This window comes from Hydra vulgaris, chromosome 11 (genome assembly GCF_038396675.1).
Source record: "Hydra vulgaris chromosome 11, alternate assembly HydraT2T_AEP".
Lineage (NCBI taxonomy): Eukaryota > Metazoa > Cnidaria > Hydrozoa > Anthoathecata > Hydridae > Hydra > Hydra vulgaris.
This window is the reverse complement of record NC_088930.1, coordinates 43402501-43422570: the sequence shown is the minus strand read 5'-3', so window position 1 is coordinate 43422570 and position 20070 is coordinate 43402501. Positions and strand designations below refer to the sequence as shown.

The following is a 20070-nucleotide window of genomic DNA, read 5'->3' as shown; positions in this document are numbered from 1 at the left end:
TTTTATGTTCTTTTCGAAATTAATTTAGGTTATTAAATATTGTTTTGTTTTTTTCAAAATTAATTGCACATTTCGAAATTATTATTTTTCTTTCGAAATTAATTTCACTTTTCGAAATCCACTTTTTTTTTGAAGTTAATTTCGCATTTCGAAATTGTTTTTTTTCTTTCGAAATTAATTTCACTTTTCGAAATACACTTTTTTTTTTTGTAGTTAATTTCACATTTCGAAATTCTGATTTTTCTTTCGAAATTAATTTCACTTTTCGAAATACACTTTTTTTTTTCGTAGTTAATTTCACATTTCGAAATTCTGATTTTTCTTTCGAAATTAATTTCACTTTTCGAAATTCTGTTTTTTCTTTCAAAATTAATATCACTTTTCGAAGTTTAATTTTTTATTTCGAAATTAATTTTACATTTCGAAACTCCTTTTTTATTTCCGAAATTAATTTGGCTAGTTCGATTAATTTCATAAGTTTTTATAGATTTCGAAAAAAAAAAAGTATTTCGGTACCGTTTTAATCGAAAATTTTCGAAATTTGCAATTTCGATAATGAACCCTAATGTAAACTAGATGTGGAAACCATATTAACATTAAAATTATATATATTATAATCTTGTATCATAGTAGTTTAGTTAATAACAAAAAAACAACAAACTGAATAAAACAGCATTTTTTGAAGTATTAAAAGAATTTATTTCAATAATTAAGAAGAACTTAGTTTCATTTATATAACTAATTTAAAAAAATAATTTTTTTAAACAAAAAATGAGTGAATAAAACAATAAAAATAAAACAAGATCATGTTAACAAAGGATAAATCTAAGTACATTTTCAGTAGTATACTTTTTTTTAATATTTATTTTTCTATTTGCTCTAACTTAAAGATTAAATTTTTTTCTACTTTTACATTAGGTTTAGCAGTAGAAATTTTTTCTAGACAAGGTTAAAGTGCAGATCTCTTACTTAAGAAATATTTAAGGAAAGTATAATATATATTATATCTATATCAGTATATATAAAATATAATTATATCTTTATTATGGAAAGTATAAATATATCAGCAAATTATCAAGTTGATAATAAAATGTATACTTATCATTTTATTTATGAATAAAATACTTATTTATATTCATTACTATATGTTATATATTCATATATTCATTATACTTATTTTATATTTATATTCATATATTATTTTTACTTACTAATTTCTATATTTAGGAACTAAATTTTTGAAGCAAAGTTAATCAAATTTACTTTAAAAAATTTTCAAGATGCTATTGAGTTAAAGTGTGCTTGTATTTTAAAAGCAGAAAGCAAAATCCAGGTAAAAAATTAATTTTATTTTTGGTTTGTAGGATTAGATTTTTTTTGAAATTTAGAATATTTTTAATTTTGGTAATCAAATTTGGTAAACAATTTGTTTACCAAACTGAAAGTTACTGAATGCAAACACCTGCTATTTTAAAGACTAGTTTTTAACTTTGTACACATAAAAAGAAAATAATTATTTTTGATTTTATATATGAGGAAATAACTTAAGTTTAAATTTAGATTTAAAATTATTTAATTTTACCTGACCAGTCAAAACAGACTACAAGTGATCATTAGGGTTATGACATTTTTACAACCTCATATGTACGTGGTCCCAAAAGATAAGTTTTGGTATAAAAATGCTAAAATGGACATTCATTTACAATGGAGAAAATAGAATTAGCCTCACCATGAACTGATCCAATATTTTGTAAATCTGTAAGCAAATTTGTGCGGAGCATCTTTTGTATCAACACACATATAATTATTGTTACAAACAACAACTTTTTAGATTATAATATAGCATAATTAAATTGCGGTACATTTGATAAAATCATAAAATGTATAATACTTGATATTTGTGGTAACAAATAGAGTTAGCCCTATCAATAACTTTGTTCAGTTTACTCGTATATTTTGATCTGGTGATACGTATTTGTGACTTTTTTTTTATCATTTGTAAATTAAACAAAGACTGTAGAATCAGTGCTCATAAAGTTTTTAACACTTAGTTTTTACATTAATTTGAAATGTAATGTGGTAAGCGTGTAATGAATGAAGAATTAGCAGTAATCAAAGAATATCAAGATACAAGTTTATCTAATCAGGAAATTGCAAAGAAAATTAAAAGATCTCTAAAAGTGGTTAATAATTGCTTTAAGATTGGCTTTAATTATGGAGCTTATAAAGAAAGTGGTGGCAAAAATAAAATTGATAATCATACTAAACAAGTTATTGTATGTCGTGCTGCTGCTCAGCACACGACTGCATCTCAAGTTTGTGCTGATTTACAATTACCTGCATATGTTCAACGTGTGAGACAAGTCTTACATGAAAATACAAACACAGTTTGGAAAAAGCGTAAACCAAAACTTACTGCTCGTCATAAAGAATTTATATTACAATTTGAAAAATAACACATGTCTTGGCAGGAAGAGTGGCATCAAGTTCTCTTTTGTAATGAAAAGAAGTTCAATATAGATGGACCTAATGGCTATCAATATTACTGGCACGATCTTCAAAAAGAAAAAGAAACTTGGATAAGTCATAATGTTAGTGGTGGAACTGTTATGGTTTTGGGGGCTTTTTACTTTGCTGGAAAACTTCCACTGCCATGGATTTCAATAAAAATGAATTCACAGGACTCCATTGACTTATTAGAAATAAGTTTGCTTGAACATGGTGAGGAATTGATGGGTTAAAATTTCACTTTTTAACAAGATAATGATGGTATCAATAACTCAAAGCTTACAAAAGCTTGTTTTGGAAAAAAAAATTATTCATGTAATGGAATGGTCCGCATCTAGTCCAGATCTTAACCCAATTGAAAATCTATGGGGAATATTTTCTGGAAAGGTTCATGAAAATGGTAAGCAATTTGAATCAACCTTGGAGCTGAAACTCATATCAAAGAAGCTTGGAATGAAATATTTTTAGAAACTATCCAAAATATTTGAAGTCATTAAAAATTCAGTAAGCAAAACTAAATATTAAATGAGCGTTAAAAAAATATTTTCTGTATTTTCTTGTATATAACGTAAATGTGGCTAATTCTATTTTCTCCAAAAATTGAATACTTTTAACTTTTTTTCCATTTGTAATTAATTAAACATACCAAATTATAAACTTTTTAGTTGTAGTAAAAGATAATAAGAAAAAAGTAGATTTGATAATTATTGCACTGCCATTTTTGTTAAATTAGAACAAAAATAAAGGTGAGGCTAATTCTATTTTCTCCGCTGTATATTTTATATCAAAAACCTCCACTAGGACCTCAAAACACTATGTTACTTTATTTTGAAAATATATGGTAACATAGTAAAAATTGAATAATTTTATTCTTGGGACTATATAATAATAATAATAATAATAATAATAATAATAATAACAATAATAACAATAATGATAATGATAAAAAAATAAAAATAAATTATGCTTAGCAATTGTTTTATACAATACAATAAAAATCACTTATTTGATAAAATAAATTTCAAGGTTTTTCCTTAAGCTTTACACTTTTTTTTTGCAAGATTTTATCGCCCAATCAGCACAAATAATCCCCTTTTTTTGTTGAAATTGCTATATTTTCTTTATTATAATGTTTCTCGAAAAATGTTTGTAGGTAATTGTTTGTTTAAGCTTTAATTCAATTTTTCATATCTATCTTTTTTATAAAAATGGTCACTAAACCCAACATCAAAGTAAATTCCACAAATCTATTCACAAATTCAAACAAGCAGTCCATTTTGATCTGGAAGCCACACAAAAGCAAGTAATACATATATTTGTATAGAGTCCCACCTAGCATTGCATATAGTAGGTAATGTTTTAAAAGTAATAAAATGAAATTCACAATGATAATATCAGTATGCATTTCCCAATTCATATAAAAATTGCACATCGTGCCATCTGATGTTGTTAAATTTAATTTTTGCACCATATTTTAAAAGCCATTTTTTAGACAAAATAGATAAGAGATATTAAATGACATTGAAGAGTTTTATCAGCTGTATGCTTTAAAACTAAATCCAATACATGATGTTGACATCCTCTATATTGTAGTTTAGAAATGCCTCTTTTCATAATTGATATGATATATAGCAAACTTCATAGTGCTAATATTTTAACATAACATCTTGCATTTGTTGCTTATTAATTTTTTTAACATAACAACTTGCATTTCTTGTTTCTTAAATTTTAATAGATGCGTCTCTTGAAAACTTGTTTCTGTGCGCAGCGGCCATATTCATCAAGGTTCGTGTTTTGGAGTTATAGAGTTGAGAGAGGGTTTTAACCACAATTAAGTAGCCTCCTCGTCTGTAGCGGCCTTCTGGGTCTTGGGGAGGTGAATTAACAAAAAAAAAAAAACAAAAAAAAAAGATGATTTATATATTGCAAATTGAATAGGTGTTGGGATGTTAACACTTTTTCAGATAGTTGTTTGCAAACTTTTGCTTTTTCGAAGGAACTTTAAATAGTTTGTTTCATTAAGTGAACTTCAGTTCTTGTAGTTAAATATTGCTTGGTCTTTTTTGTTTCCCGCAGGAGATGCCATTGTAAAACCACAGCCAGTAGTAGCAAGGTTTTCAGATATTCTGATGAATTAGAAACAATATCAGATTCTTCATCTTTATTTTATGAAGGAAAGTTGCATGCTTGAAATATATTCTTTGATAACATTTGATGAATTTACTTTCACTTATATTGTTGTTACATTACTTCTTCTAGTGATTTAATCTGCATTACATGAAATTGTTTATCTTCAGTTGCTAACCAGATGGTATTTGTTTTTATAAAATCAAAAACATTTGTAATTAAAACTTAAGGACATTCCTTGTGGTATTTTAAAAAGAAATACCACAAGGAATGACCTCGTGGTATTTCTTTTCGAAATACTTCAAGGAATTCTTTTTAATTAATGCTTCAATTCTCCAGTTTTGCAGAGCTTTGCTAATATCTATGTATATGTTCAAGTATTAATTTGAATTTCATTTATTTGTAAATTTCTGCACCAGGTGTTTACCTAGTGCAGAGATACATACTCCAAATGATAAGTGATTACGCTTTTATCTTGATTTGCTGAACCTCGCTAAAAAATTTGTCTTTTGTAACAAACAACTACAAAATAATAAAAATTGAAATACTCACTTGCTTCTGATAAAATAATTGCTTTTTTGATAAATAATAGCTGACTGATTATGATTTTTTTGATCAGTTGTAATATTTTTCAATAAGAAACTTAACATTTCTGAATAAAGTGAACGAATATAAGTAAAAATGCCTGTAATACAAAGGTAATCAATATTTAGTTTATAAAAACATCACAGTTTATGTAAAGAAAAACACAAATACTAGTAAGTTGCAGAATCTAGTTTTTAATTGATGGGGGTCTTTATAGTGATACTTTTTAAAAAACGACTTCAGAAATAAATCAGATATACACCAGTTAAATCACATACTTAAAGCCAGGGCAAATGAAAAGCTGTGATTTGAAGGTAAACTCAATCTATTCAATTTTTAACTGGCATTTTCTAATTTCCAAAGAAATAATAGTTTTTATAATATTATTATCAATATTATTATTAAAAATTATTATTCTTTTAATTAAACTTTAAAGTATATAAAAATAATATATATACATATATATATATATATATATATATATATATATATATATATATATATATATATATATATATATATATATATATATATATATATTTATATATATATATATATATATATATATATATATATATATATATTTATATATATATATATATATATATATATATATATATATATATATATATATATATAAATAATATTATTATTATCAAAAATTATTATTCTTTTAGTTACACTTTAAAGTATATAAAATTAAATATATATAAATATATATATATATATATATATGTATATATATATATATATATATATATATATATATATATATATATCAGCGTAGAAAATAAGAAATTGAAGGCGAGCGCTCACTTTGACCAGCTAACACATGGAATTGATGGTCAATTTTTTGAACGGTCAAAAATTTTATTTATTTTATGTTTAGATTTTTACCTGGTAATATTTCTTCATGATTGAGTTTTATATATACAAAATTAACAAGTAATGCTTAAAAATTAACGAAGTTGTATTCCTTTTTAAAGCAATAACTTTAAATAAAATCAATGCATTTTAAAATGGAAACTCAAATAACTAACATTCAAATTACGAGCTAATGTTGACAGTTTAAAATAATTCTTGTGCGCACAAATTTCCATTTAATTAAAAAAAGAAGTTTGATACCATTCAAGTTAATTTAATTTTGAATTTTTTTTTTTTTTAATATTAAAAAAACTTGTATAGAATATTTAAAAAGTTTAAACCGAATACTTAATACTAAATGAAATCATTTTGCAAAATGCTACGATAACTAGGACCAGGGCCCCAGCCCCGGCTAAAATAAGAGTTTTAGCAAACCCAGCTCCGGCCCTGGCAAATTATAAGATTTAGCAAGGATTGATAGCTGGGGCTAGTAAAAAATTTATAATACTTAATTGTAATTTTATACTTAAATTTACTAGTTATTTAATACTGGCATATATTTATATATTTTTAAACTCTAATTTACATCTGACAAGGTTGCAAGCAACCTCTATTAAGTTAAGAATTACTTTAAAATAGAGGAAAGGATTAAAAAGCTAGGAAACAGTTAACTGAAGACTTAAAAAGTTGTTAAGTAAAAGTAATAAGGTTTTTTTGATGTGCAAAGAAAAAAACTGGATTAATAAAAGTTTTTATAGCATGAAGAGGCAGATACAGTTAAAGGATGCAACTTGTTGAATAAGAAGCCAAGCAAGAACAAGCTTTGGTTTATAGTAATAGAGATGATAGCTTGTTTGAGCATGATAGACTGTGACAGTGTTTGCAAAAAAAAAAGAAAGAAATGCATCTTTGCAACAATAGGATAGTGGCTCAAGCTTGGCAGATAAAGCAGGTCTAATTAAATTTACAATGAGCTTTTAAACTTTGTCTAAAAGTAAGAGGGTTGTTATACGCCAATATAGGAATGCCAAGAATATTGCAATATTTTTTGTAGTAAATAAATGAGTTTTGTTGTCTAACAAAAATTGTGGGTTTTAAGTTCAGACTTATAATCCACAAGCACTGCAAACCTTAAGCTGTTACAGAAAAGAGATCAGAATAAAAACCGGCTGCTTGTTCTAAGCCGTCAAAAAGCGAAGACTTTTTTTCAAGGCAAGAGTATAGAATTGAGTTTTCAGGAAGTAGAGCCACTTTAGATGTAAAATTTTCATAAATATCGTTGTTGTAGATAAAAAATTAAACAAGAGCATAGATAGAACTTTGTGGTACCCTTAAAGGAAAAAGAGGGTAGATCTTCAAGAATGTCTTAAATACTGCAGTTTGAAAAAAGTTATTTAAAAATCTCAAAAACTTTATAAAAAGAAGCTAATAACAAAGTGAAAATTAATCTTAGGATAGTTAGAGGGGTCAAAGTGCTTTCTAGAGTATTTAAAAGTTTGAACCACTTATTTAGGACTTTTTAATAGTTTAACAAAAATTAAACAGAGTTTTGGAGAACACTTTTTACTGGAAATAGACTATGTTGGAAACATTTTTTGGAAATCTTGTCTGAAAAACAAACTGTAGAATTGTTCAACTGAAAATTGATTTTAGCATTGGAAGCCAGAGTGATTTACATGTTTAACAATGAGTTAATCTGTTTAACTGACAGGAAGAATACAGGCTTTAGATTGAAGAGTCAAGTTAGAGAAAAAATTCTTTCCAAATAACACTGCCCTATTCTGTGGAGAATTAAAAAGATCACCCGAGAGTTAGAGATTAAATGTTAGACTTAGTTAATGTTGAAATCTTTCCGAAAGTCTCTACATTTGAAATAAGATACAAGATTTAGTAAACTGAAAATAACAGAGTTTAACATCAGACAGGACCTTTTTACATTGGCTAGTTGCATTGACATTTGTTTTTAAAAGCGATGTTTTTGTAAAAAAGATAAAAAAAAATGAATATGGTTTAATTAAGCAACTGCTCAAGATGGTGAAAAATGTGGAGTAGAATGAGGCTTGACTATTTTAAAATTGAACAGAAGGAATAAAAGCTTTTAAACTTTTTTTCCAAAAGGAATAAAAGCTTCCAAGATGCACATTTATGCATAATAAAATTGATATAAGCATATATAATCGCTATTTATTTAGATGCTAGCATGCAATATCCTTACCTATTTATATAGCTTTAGTATTTCTATGGTGTAGTATTTACCAAAAGAGAAGATGATAGATGGATGTATGGTGTGACACTAACAAGACAAGAAAAGAAGGCATAATCTTAGACAGATTAGACAGACAAAAAATTTTTATGTATCAAACAATGTTTGTTAGAGAAGATTGAAGTGATGTAGGTAACAGCATGTAGCTATCTACATGAAGCAGCACGTAGCAGCTTTAGGAGAAAATGGTAGTGGGAGAAGTAAGAAATGGTAGTGGTGAAATTTTGCCTATTAAAATCAATTTAAAAACTGCTAACTCTCTTGTGCAACTATTTAAATAGAATACTTTATGCTATTAAGACAATCATTATATGAAACACTACTTAAAGAAAAATTACTAAATGTTACATAAAACGAGATTTTCACTAAATATATTTTTTTATTATTTCACTAAATATATTTATTAAGAATCCCATTCTTCAGTCATTTTTCAAAATGCCTTAAGGTAAAACAAATCAAATTTGACTTTTTACAAAATAAGCTAAATTAAATGCCTACAGGCGTTATTGAATAAATATTTTTAAAGATTTATGAAAAATTTGTAAAAATTATTAGTTTCAAAAGACGCTATCGCTATACAAAGAGTTTCTTCTGTTAATTTTTTTTTTTTTAATTGAGTTTTTCTCAAAATACGTAAAAAGCATCTTAAGGCATTTAAAAAAACTGTTGCAGTATTATAGAAAAAAAGGGCAAAAGCACAATTAAATTTATCTTTAATTCATTAATTTATTGCAATTTGTGACAAAAAATTTACAAGAAAAAAAATACAAAGATTTAAAGAAAAGAAAAACAAAGTGAAAAGCAGTTGAAAGAAAAATGTTCTAAAATACAACAATTATTATATTGATTGACAATTATTAAAATGATGTATTAAATATTTTTATTAAAATAATAGTAAAATAAGAACTACCATTTATGAAAAAAAAACATCAACCATTTATGAAAAAAGGATTTTTATCACCAGTAAAATGAAAGTAATTCAAATAAATGAAGTATAAAAATTAAAAGATAGATTTAATGTTATATATAATATTCATCAAAGAAGCGAATTAAAGTAGCATAAACAATGAAAGTATTTTAAATGCATTTTCAAAATTTAAATAATTTTATGAAATTTTAGTATATTCATTTTTTAAACTATACTTTATTTATTTGTCAAACCTTGTTTTTTTAAAACAAGTAATAGTGTTAGTTTAAGTGCTGTTACACAAAAAAAATATTCAATTTGTGTTACAAAAATTTTTAATCAATTAAGGTATTGTTGCTATTAGTTGTCATAATGTTTTTAAAACAGGATGTGTTAGTTAAAAATATCATGCTTTTAATTATGCAAATATCTTTCATAGGACAATAAATTTTTATTACTTTAAAGTTCTAGAAAAACAAAAAGCTGGAAAAACGGTTCCATTATTTTATTATTTATACATTGACAACCATACACATGGTTGTCAAATCTTTTAGTTAAATGGCCGGTTCTGCAACTTGATATATGACTATTTGTGCCATTGCTCAAATTATTTGTTTTTCCAGTATATATTGATTGACCATTACACGATAAACATTTTAAATAATAAATGACATTCTTGCTGTTACAAGTAACACAGACAAACTGCAGCAAAATAGATTTTGCAAAGACTATTATTTAAAAATTTCTATATTTATAATTTTAGATGGTGTGGAATTAAATTTAGCAGAAGTAAGTTGCCAGTAAATTTGATGGTGTTTTATAATCTATGACAGGATTAATATTAGAAAAAATTGGTTGTATTCTTTCTCTTGAGGATTGAATAAAAGATTAGTTTAGTTAGTATAGGCTGGCAGTTATTATTACTGTAAAATGTAGTAACTAAAAGGAAGATTTCTTTAGCTTTCTTTTGTTAAGCTGGTCCTTACAGTTTTACATTATAAAATGCTTTTACAATGGCATTGTCCGGGTAATTGCATTTTTTCAGCCATAAGTTTAGCGCTGCTCAACATAGTTTTTCTGAGGTATAATCAGATGTAAATACATTTATTCTTTTTGCAAGATTAAATGGATTGTTCTTTTTGGTGTGGTAAAGATGATGACTATTAAAATTTAAATAATCATGAGTGTTAGTTTCTTTATAAAATATATCCGTTTTAATATATTTGTTATTTCGAAAAATAACAGAAATGTCTAAAAAGTTAATTATAATATAAATTTTTTTTTTTTCAATTAATTCAATGCCATAGTCAATTGTAAAGGTAATTGACTTGTTTAAGATGTTTAGGTCATATCTTTTAATTTAAGATGTTTATATCATATCAGATGAACTGTTCAATACTTTGTAGTTCATCATTTGAAAACCTTAGTAAAATTTTTGCAACAAGTATAGTTTCTTCTAAAAATCCATAGTCTGCTGCAATGTCTGTGCCCATGGCTGTGCCTGTAATTGAAATAATTGTGAAATAATTGGTTATTGAAGAGGAAATTGTTGTTTTTAAAAAAAAAAGGGCGCTGATTCTATAACGAAATTGGTAGTAATTCGTTCAGGTATTAGGTTTTTATGTTTTTCAACTCAGAATTTTAATGCTTCTAATCCAAGGTCGTGGGGAATCGTGGTGTAAAGGTTAACAATGTCACACATATAATACTATATAAATCTACTTTTCTTAAAACTTTTCTTAGAAAATCCCAATCATCTTTTATATAAGTTTTTTGTTTCCGTACAATAGAAGAATTAGGTACAGAAATTGACTTAAATGTGATGTAGGTGAGTCGATTCCTGCAATAATAGGTTGACCTTTAAGGTCGTTTGGTGGTTGCATTTTAATAAATAGGGAGTTAGATTCTTGGACTTTTTTAATTATTTCTTTACACTTGTGAGTTTTAGGAATTACATAAAAATTGCTCGATTTCCATTCCAATTTTGTAATGTAGTCTCGTTTTGTGTCAAGCATTTATGTTTATTAATCATTTTTAAAAGATTTTTGAAAACTTATCTATCAGAGTTTGACTTTTTTTTCATACAAAATTGATGAAGATGTAATATGTAGAGTCACACTTAAATAGCTACCTTTGTTTGCTTTTTTAATTACAATATCTTTCATTTCTTTCAGCTCTTTAAGAGCTTGTTACTTGTAATAGCAAAAATGTCCTTTATTATTTAAAATATTTATAGTGTAATGGTCAACCGGCCATTCAACTGACAGATTTGACAACCACGTGTATGGTTACCAACATATAAATAATAAAACAATGGAACCATTTTTCCATCTTTTTGTTTTTCTAGAACTTAAAAGTGATAACAATTTATTGTCCTATGAAAGTCATTTGCATAAACAAAAGCATGATGCATTTAATTAATACTTCTTGTTTTAAAAGCCATTAGACAATGATAACTAATAGCAACAATACCTTAATTGATTAACACAAATAAAATATTTTTTTGCGTATCAGCACTTAAACTAACATTACTGATGAAATATTGAAAGGCCTCTTGTGCTAAATATATTTTGTAATGCTTAGTTACAAATCTTTTTAGAAATAAAAACTTTTTTTGAAGTTGTTATTTTGCTTGATTTTTCATTCTAGTGGTTAAATTATATTAATAGTTATATATATATATATATATATATATATATATATATATATATATATATATATATATGTATATATATATATATATATATATATATATATATATATATATATATATATATATAATATATATATATATATATATATATATATATATATATATATATATATATATATATATATATATATATGTATATATATATATAAATATAAATATATATATATATATATATGCATATATATTTGAAAAATTATTTGACTCTAAAAAAAAAGTTTAAGGACATACGCCTACTAATATGTAAATTGGTACAAAAATTGCATTATATATCCGAGAATCATTTGCATTATTCCAACACCTGAAATATTAACAGATTAAAAAATAAACACAATAAATAAAATTTTTATTATCAAAAACTTTTATTAACCAATTACTTACATCGTAAAACGTTTATCTGTTGAGTACTGGAGCATTAATGGTAAGAATATTGCAAAAGAAAATATGCCAGGTACCACTAAACATAAAAGCACTAATAAATGATTTATATATATGTATATATTATTATTATATATATATATATATATATATTATTGTTGTTACAACTATTATATAATTTGCCTGTCGACTAAATCAACTAATATATTTTCTAAACTCAATTAAAGTTGACTAACACATTTTTGAAATCAACCAAGTCGAGATAGTCGAAATATCAGAACAATTTATTTTTTTGAAATAAATTGTAATAAAAATAATGAAGTAACTTATACTTACTTTCTTTTTTTTTTAACAATATGAGAGACTGGCCACTCTAACAATGAAACAATTTATACCCAGATCCCAATGACTACCTTATATACTTGCTATATATCAAATATATATATATATTACAATAATATTTACAATGTGATTGTAAAATGACATTTAGATTTTGGAGCTTCACAACTTAATTTTTCCTCTTGAGCCAGCTTGGAATGGCCCTGTATGAAAGTATTTATGAAAAACCAAAAGCATCAAGTAAGAAGAAGATAAAAGAAAATGAAATACATAACCGAAAGTTTAATTAGGCAGAGAAAGTTCGTGTACCTAGGGCGTCTTTGTACTTTATTTGAAAACTATGAAGTTCTATGTATTGCTTTTCAGTGAGGAGATTATTTATAAAAATAATTAATTTTTAATCCTATTTTGATTCTCAGAGCGTTGCTATGGCAAGTTATAATTGGAAAACGCTTTGATGGTTTAAAGTAAATACTTACCGCTGGTATCTTAGATTATTTTACCATCGTAGAGGAAATATTTTTCTATAAGTTCTTGTATATTATATTGCTTGTTACTAAATGCGGTGTTCAATAAGTTCCCTTTTAATCGGAGTTTGTTAATAGATGACATTTTTCATTTCTTGTGCCAAGTGCCATGTAATTTGCTGGTACCTAAAGCCATATGTGCGTAAAGAATTTGCTTAATAACAAGGTAGATTGTTAAAATTTAATTGGTGCGAATTGATTTTGTTGTTTTGGGACTACCATTTTACACGTATTTTTGACTTATTTGTCAATTTTGCTTAGAACAATTAGTCATTATCTGCAGCAATTAATTAACACAAGATAAATTTGTTAAAAACAATCTAAAATGAAATAAATTTATCAATTTTCAAATCAAGTTTATGTGTCTATCTTTGTTGTCAATATGTTATGGAGTTAAAGCTAACTTTCAGATAGCGGCCCTAGGCAGGCTTGGCCAGGAAGGCGTGCGATCTCAAGACTTTGTATGACCACGCAAATAATATTTTGTTTCGATGATTTGACCACGGTTTTAAACAAATACGCTGAAATAATTAGTTTTTAATTACTTTGAAAATAAATAATTTCGACGCGCTTATCTTTACTAATGTTTTTTTATTAGCAAAACGCTTTTAAATAAAGTAGCTAATAATTTTAATTAAAGTATCATTGAAAGTTGTATGATTTTTTATTCATATTATTTAATTATATAAGATTTTTTTATAAAACAAAAGTAAAAATTAAAAAAAAATTTTTATGAGCGACGACTTTACACAGCAAAGATCTCTTAAATAAACTTTATTTTAGAATCATGCAAGTTTTTGCTGAGAAGAAAAAAAAAGACAAACTTTTTTGAAAGCCGTTTGAATTAAATAACTTTGATCTTTACTTACGTTTTTATATTATTGAAACACATTTAAATAAAGTAACATATCACTGCTAATGATTTTTTATAAAAACATTAATGAATAATATATGTTTTTTTATATTTATTTAAGTATTTATTTTTTATTATAAATGTTTTTAAATAAAAAAAAATTATAACAATTTTTTATATAAACGATTTAATTATTTTTACTTCTTTTACTTTTAGTGCGAAGAATTGTTAAGAATCTTTTTTTAAACTTTTAAATGAACGCGTTTATTAAACAATTGCCAGTTGTAAATTGTTATTTTATTTAAAAAGGGTTTCGCATAATATGAAATTATAAAAACATTAGTAAAGATAAACGATTCAAAGTTATTTATTCCAAACGTAGTTTAGATAATCTTATCGTTATAGTTTATTATTTATTTTAGTTAAGTTTTAATTTTATTTTTGCTATTTTAGTTTTGGGCAAGTTATATTTATTTTGTTTTTCAGTATTTTTTTTACGAAAATTTATTTGCATCTTAAACGATAAGTTTTTTTTAAGTTTCTTTATAGTTGAGTTAAGATTTTTATAGCACGTTTTTAAAACGCATACATATTTTTAAAACTTATTAACAGCCGTGGTCAAGTAGTCGTAAAATCAAATAGTATTTGCTAGGTACAATACCTTAGATACAATTAAAAAAAAACTATTTGAACCTAGGGCCACTATTTTTTAAACTTTTCTACATGATGGACTGTTATAATTTGAGTCAATATTCTTATACTAACACAAAGTAATTAATATATAGATATGATCATATCAGTTTCATCAATTTTAGATATATATATACACATATATAAATAAAATAATAAAATAAATAAATATACATACACAAATATATATATATATACACAAATATATACACAAATATTTATATATATATATATACATACATATATATATATATATAGGCATATATGCATATATATTCATATATATATATATATATATATATATATATATATATATATATATATATATATATATATATATATTTATATATATATATTTATTTATATATATAACTATATATATATATAGTTTTAAAAACTATGTAAAATTTTTTATATATATATAGTTTTTAAAACTATATATATATATATATAGTTTTAAAAACTATGTAAAATTTTATATATATATATATATATATAAATATATATATATATAACTATATATATATATATATATACATATAAATATATATATATATATATATATATATATATATATATATAACTAAATATATATATATATATATATATATATATATATATATATATTTATATATATATATATATTTGTGTATATATGTATTGTTACAAGATTTCGCTGCGTAACGAAAACGCGTAACGCATTTCTAAGTAACTCAATTCAGCAACTATATTTTGCATTGTTTAAAGTTTATTGCGTCACTAGCGTCTTTTCAAGTACCGCGTTGTAATTAAAGTTATTTTATTAGCGCGTTAAGTTCCTATTTGAAAAATTATTTGTATTATTTTTCTCATATATGAACTAAATTTAAAAAAAAAAAGATATTTTTTTCATAAAACGTAAAATAATATTTGTTTATTTTTTAATAATTTTACAGTTGGTTTTTGGTTATTTTATTAACTGTTAATAAATTTTTTCTTATTTATTCTGTGAACCCTTTTTAATAATGTCTCCAAACAATAAAGAGTTTTTTTTAATTTTTCATCAGTTACCGATAACATGTTCATGATTATAATTTATTTTCATAAATTAAACGAACGTCGTAAAAACTTTACGTTATTGAATTAACAATAAACAAAATATAATATTAATAAAATATTTACATCGAAATAAATTGTGCATTTTTTAAAACTATTATGACAAAAAAAAATTATTTTTTTTAAAAGGAATTTATATAATTTATTCGTTAATATAAAACTTAAAACACTTTATTTTTTTTAACTATTTTTGCACAACATCAAAAAAAATTTTAAACAAACTGTTTCTTTAACAAATTTTTTTCAATATTTTTTTGATCTTTCAGATTTTGGTCAGCCTTTTTATATGTAGATGTAACGGCGTTCGTTGAAAGCAAACACCTTTTAACTAATCATGATGTTTTCAACAGAATTGAACTAAATGGCACCTCCAATTGTTTTATCACTCTAAAAGACCACAAGGATAATTTTTTAAACAACCCTACAGTTCGCCTATTAAATCCTGCAAAAAACGAAGTAGGTAGAGTTTCTAAAGTTATTCTATCAAAAATAAATAGTGATCTTAGAAAAAAAGTTTGCATTAATCAATGGCTAAACTCACAGAACGTTATAGATTGGTTTCAAAGTATTCAAGAAAAACATTTATACAAATTCTTAATTTTCGATATAACTGATTTTTATCCTTCAATTAATGAAACTTTACTGATTAACGCTATAGCCTTTGCTGAAAAATACTTAATTATAAAACAAGATGAAAAAAAGTTAATATACCATGCCAGGAAATCATTATTATTTAACAACGGTGAAGCTTGGATTAAAAAAAGTGGAGGCTTATTTGATGTCACCATGGAAGCCTTTGATGGCGCAGAAGTTTGTGAGTTAGTTGGAATATTTATCCTGTTTCAATTATCACAATCTTACGATAAAGATGAATTCGGATTGTATAGAGATGATGGTCTAGCAGTGTTTAAGAACCGGAGTGGCCAACAGATGGAAAAAATTAAAAAGCACTTCGTGAAAATTTTTAATAATAATGATCTTCATATATCTATCAGCTGTAATTTTAAAATTGTTAATTATCTGGACTTAACGTTAAATCTTAATGACAGTTCTTTCCAACCTTACTGCAAGCCTGGTAATTCCATCAGTTATATAAATGCTGCCTCTAACCACCCTCCTAGTATACTAAAAAGCCTTCCTCAAACTATAGAACTAAGATTGTCAACTAATTCTTCTAACGAAAATATTTTTAAACAATCCATCCCTCCTTATCAAGATGCATTATTTAAATCAGGTTTTATCTGCAAATTCACCTACCATTCAAATAAAAAACAGATCCCATTCAAAAATCACAAGCGAAACATAATTTGGTACAACCCACCTTTCAGTACCAATGTTGCAACAAAAATAGGAAGTCGTTTTTTGAACATGGTAGACCTGCACTTTCCGGTTGGCCACAAACTTCGTAAGATATTTAATCGAAATACCATTAAAATAAGCTACTCATGTATGCCAAACATTAAGTCCATCATTAATTCGCACAATCACAGGATATTATATAGCCAAGGTAAAGATGAGGGAAAAACATGCAACTGTGTCAATAAATCCATCTGTCCCATGAACAATCAGTGCTTGTCGAAGAACATCGTTTATCAAGCGACCGTGTCGTCAAATGAACCTGACTACAAAGAAAAAGTATATTTTGGCTTATGTGAAACTCCATTTAAATTTCGGTATGCTAACCATCTAAAATCTTTTAACATTAATAAATATAAAAATGATACCGAATTGTCTAAAGAAATTTGGGACATAAAAGTCAAAATGTTTACACCCTTAATTAAGTGGAAAATTGTAAAACGTTGCAATCCTTATAACACTTCGTCAAAAATTTGCAATCTTTGTTTATACGAAAAATTCCTTATTTTAACATATAAAGGTGATAACTTGTTAAATAAACGAAATGAGTTGATTTCAAAATGCAGACACAAGAATAAATTGCTCTTATCTTTTTTTGACACCGGTGATTAGCTGATATTTTGTTTTTTCTTAGCGACGTTAAGATCCCACTACACAGTATTTTGTAATTTTAGCGGTTTTTTTTGTTTTTGAATTTGTATTCAATGGCTGATGATTGCCGTATAGGCATGAAACTTAAAGTACCATAGAAAAAGTTGTTTTTTCTTCGTTAATATATATGTATATCGCTCTATTTAAAGTATCTTTTTAATATTGAGCACTCTTTTACGACTATGAGTTTTGTTTTATTATTATAATACAAAACAGCCTTAAATATCAATATATATATATATATATATATATATATATATATATATATATATATATATATATATATATATATATATATATATATATATAGCTATATATAACGATATATATATATAGTTATATATATTGCACTTATGCCATATTGCACTTTTGAGGAAGATAAAATTGTTAATTTAGGTACAAGAATAGGTCATACATTTTAAATTGTTGAAATCTAAAACTGTATAAAGTTCTTGTAATGAATTACTTTTTTTAAATGTATTCTATATCTGGGAGAAAGACAAAAAAAAAATTTGCAGTATAATATAACATTAACATATAAAATATTATCATACTTTCATTGTTTGAATATCTTTTTAACATTCACAAGAAATGACTGTAACAACACAGTTGTAAGAAAAAAGGTTTTGCTCAATACTTTGCACAATACTCAATGCTTTGCACAATATTCAATGCTTTATCTATAAAAGACAATTTAGATAGATTAGATAAGATAATTTTCATATTTTGATTTGTTATTTGTTTTCATCTGTTTAAAAAAGTGTTAAGCTCGAATAAAAGCTTCTGATATTAAAATTTTATGTCTAAATTAAATCTGATTTGCTTTTCTATGATTTTAAATTAAAAAACAAAAACAAAGAAAACTTGCAAAGAGTTTTGAGTGAAATTTTTTTTTCAAAAGAAAAAATTATTCAAGTTTCATAAAATATGTAATATATTATAAGTACAACAGTTTTAGATTTCAATAAATTAAAAAGTATAACCTCCCCCCCCCCTTTTTTTCCCCTCATCTTGCGTTTATACCAAAATTAATTTTATCTTCCCCAAAAATCACAAATGTCTCACAAATAGGTAGAACATGAAAAATCTTTTAACATTAATAAATATAATATTAAGTTGTCTGTAGAAATTTGGAATCCATACAACTACTTGTCAAAAACCTGCAATCTTTGCTTATTTAAAAATTTCTCATTTTAACATAAAAAGATAAAAATGTGTTAAATAAAAGAAACAAATTGATTTAAAAATGCAGACACAAAACTAATTTCTTTTATCTTTTCTTGAGACCAATGATTAGCTAATCGCTTATTTTTTATTTTGGTTGTTATCAAGTTTGTTTTTTAGAGATGTAAAGAACTTAAAACACAAAATATTGTTATTTTTAACAGATTTTTTTGTTTTTAATGGTTGATGATTGCCTAGTAAGTATAAAATGAAAGAACCCTAGAAAAAGTTATTTTTTCTTCATTACTATATATATATATATATATATATATATATATATATATATATATATATATATATATATATATATATATATATATATATATATATATATATATATATATAAGTGTATATATATATATATATACACTTATATATATATACACTTATATATATATATATATATACACTTATATATATATATACACTTATATATATATATACACTTATATATATATATATAAACATATACAACCCTCAGAATTAGGAAAAATTAGATCGGCATTAATTTGCCGACCTCAATCTTTTTAAGGTCGGCATCAGGGCGGCAGTTAGGTCGGCATTGCCGAATGCCGACCCTAATTCCGAGGGTTGCATATATATATATATATATATATATATATATATATATATATATATATATATATATATATATATATACATATATATATATATATATAAATATATATATATATATACATATTTATATATATGTATATTTATATATATATATATAAATAAATATATATATATATATACATATATATCATATATATATATATATATATATATATATATATATATATATATATATATATATATATATATATAAATATATATATATATTTATATATATATATATATTATTAATATTATTATTATTATTATTATTATTATTATTATTATTATTATTATTTTATAAACATCAACAAACACGAGCCTCTCTCGATACTAAATTTCTTTTTTAAAAGAAATTTTCGCTGGATTGTTGTG

The 20070-nt window shown here is 24.3% G+C and overlaps 1 protein-coding gene across 2 annotated transcripts in view; it reads right to left on the bottom strand.

Annotated features, from left to right (window-relative positions):
- The window catches only part of LOC136086677 (vasoactive intestinal polypeptide receptor 1-like), a 120806-nt gene that overhangs the window by 20340 nt on the left and 80396 nt on the right, over nucleotides 1-20070 (bottom strand). For both annotated transcript variants that reach the window (XM_065808918.1, XM_065808919.1), the window contains exons 9-10: nucleotides 12346-12421; nucleotides 12196-12265 (exon numbers count right to left, since the gene is read on the bottom strand). In XM_065808918.1, coding sequence (XP_065664990.1) covers nucleotides 12196-12265; nucleotides 12346-12421 — 146 coding nt within the window. The remainder of the gene's footprint in view (nucleotides 1-12195; nucleotides 12266-12345; nucleotides 12422-20070) is intronic.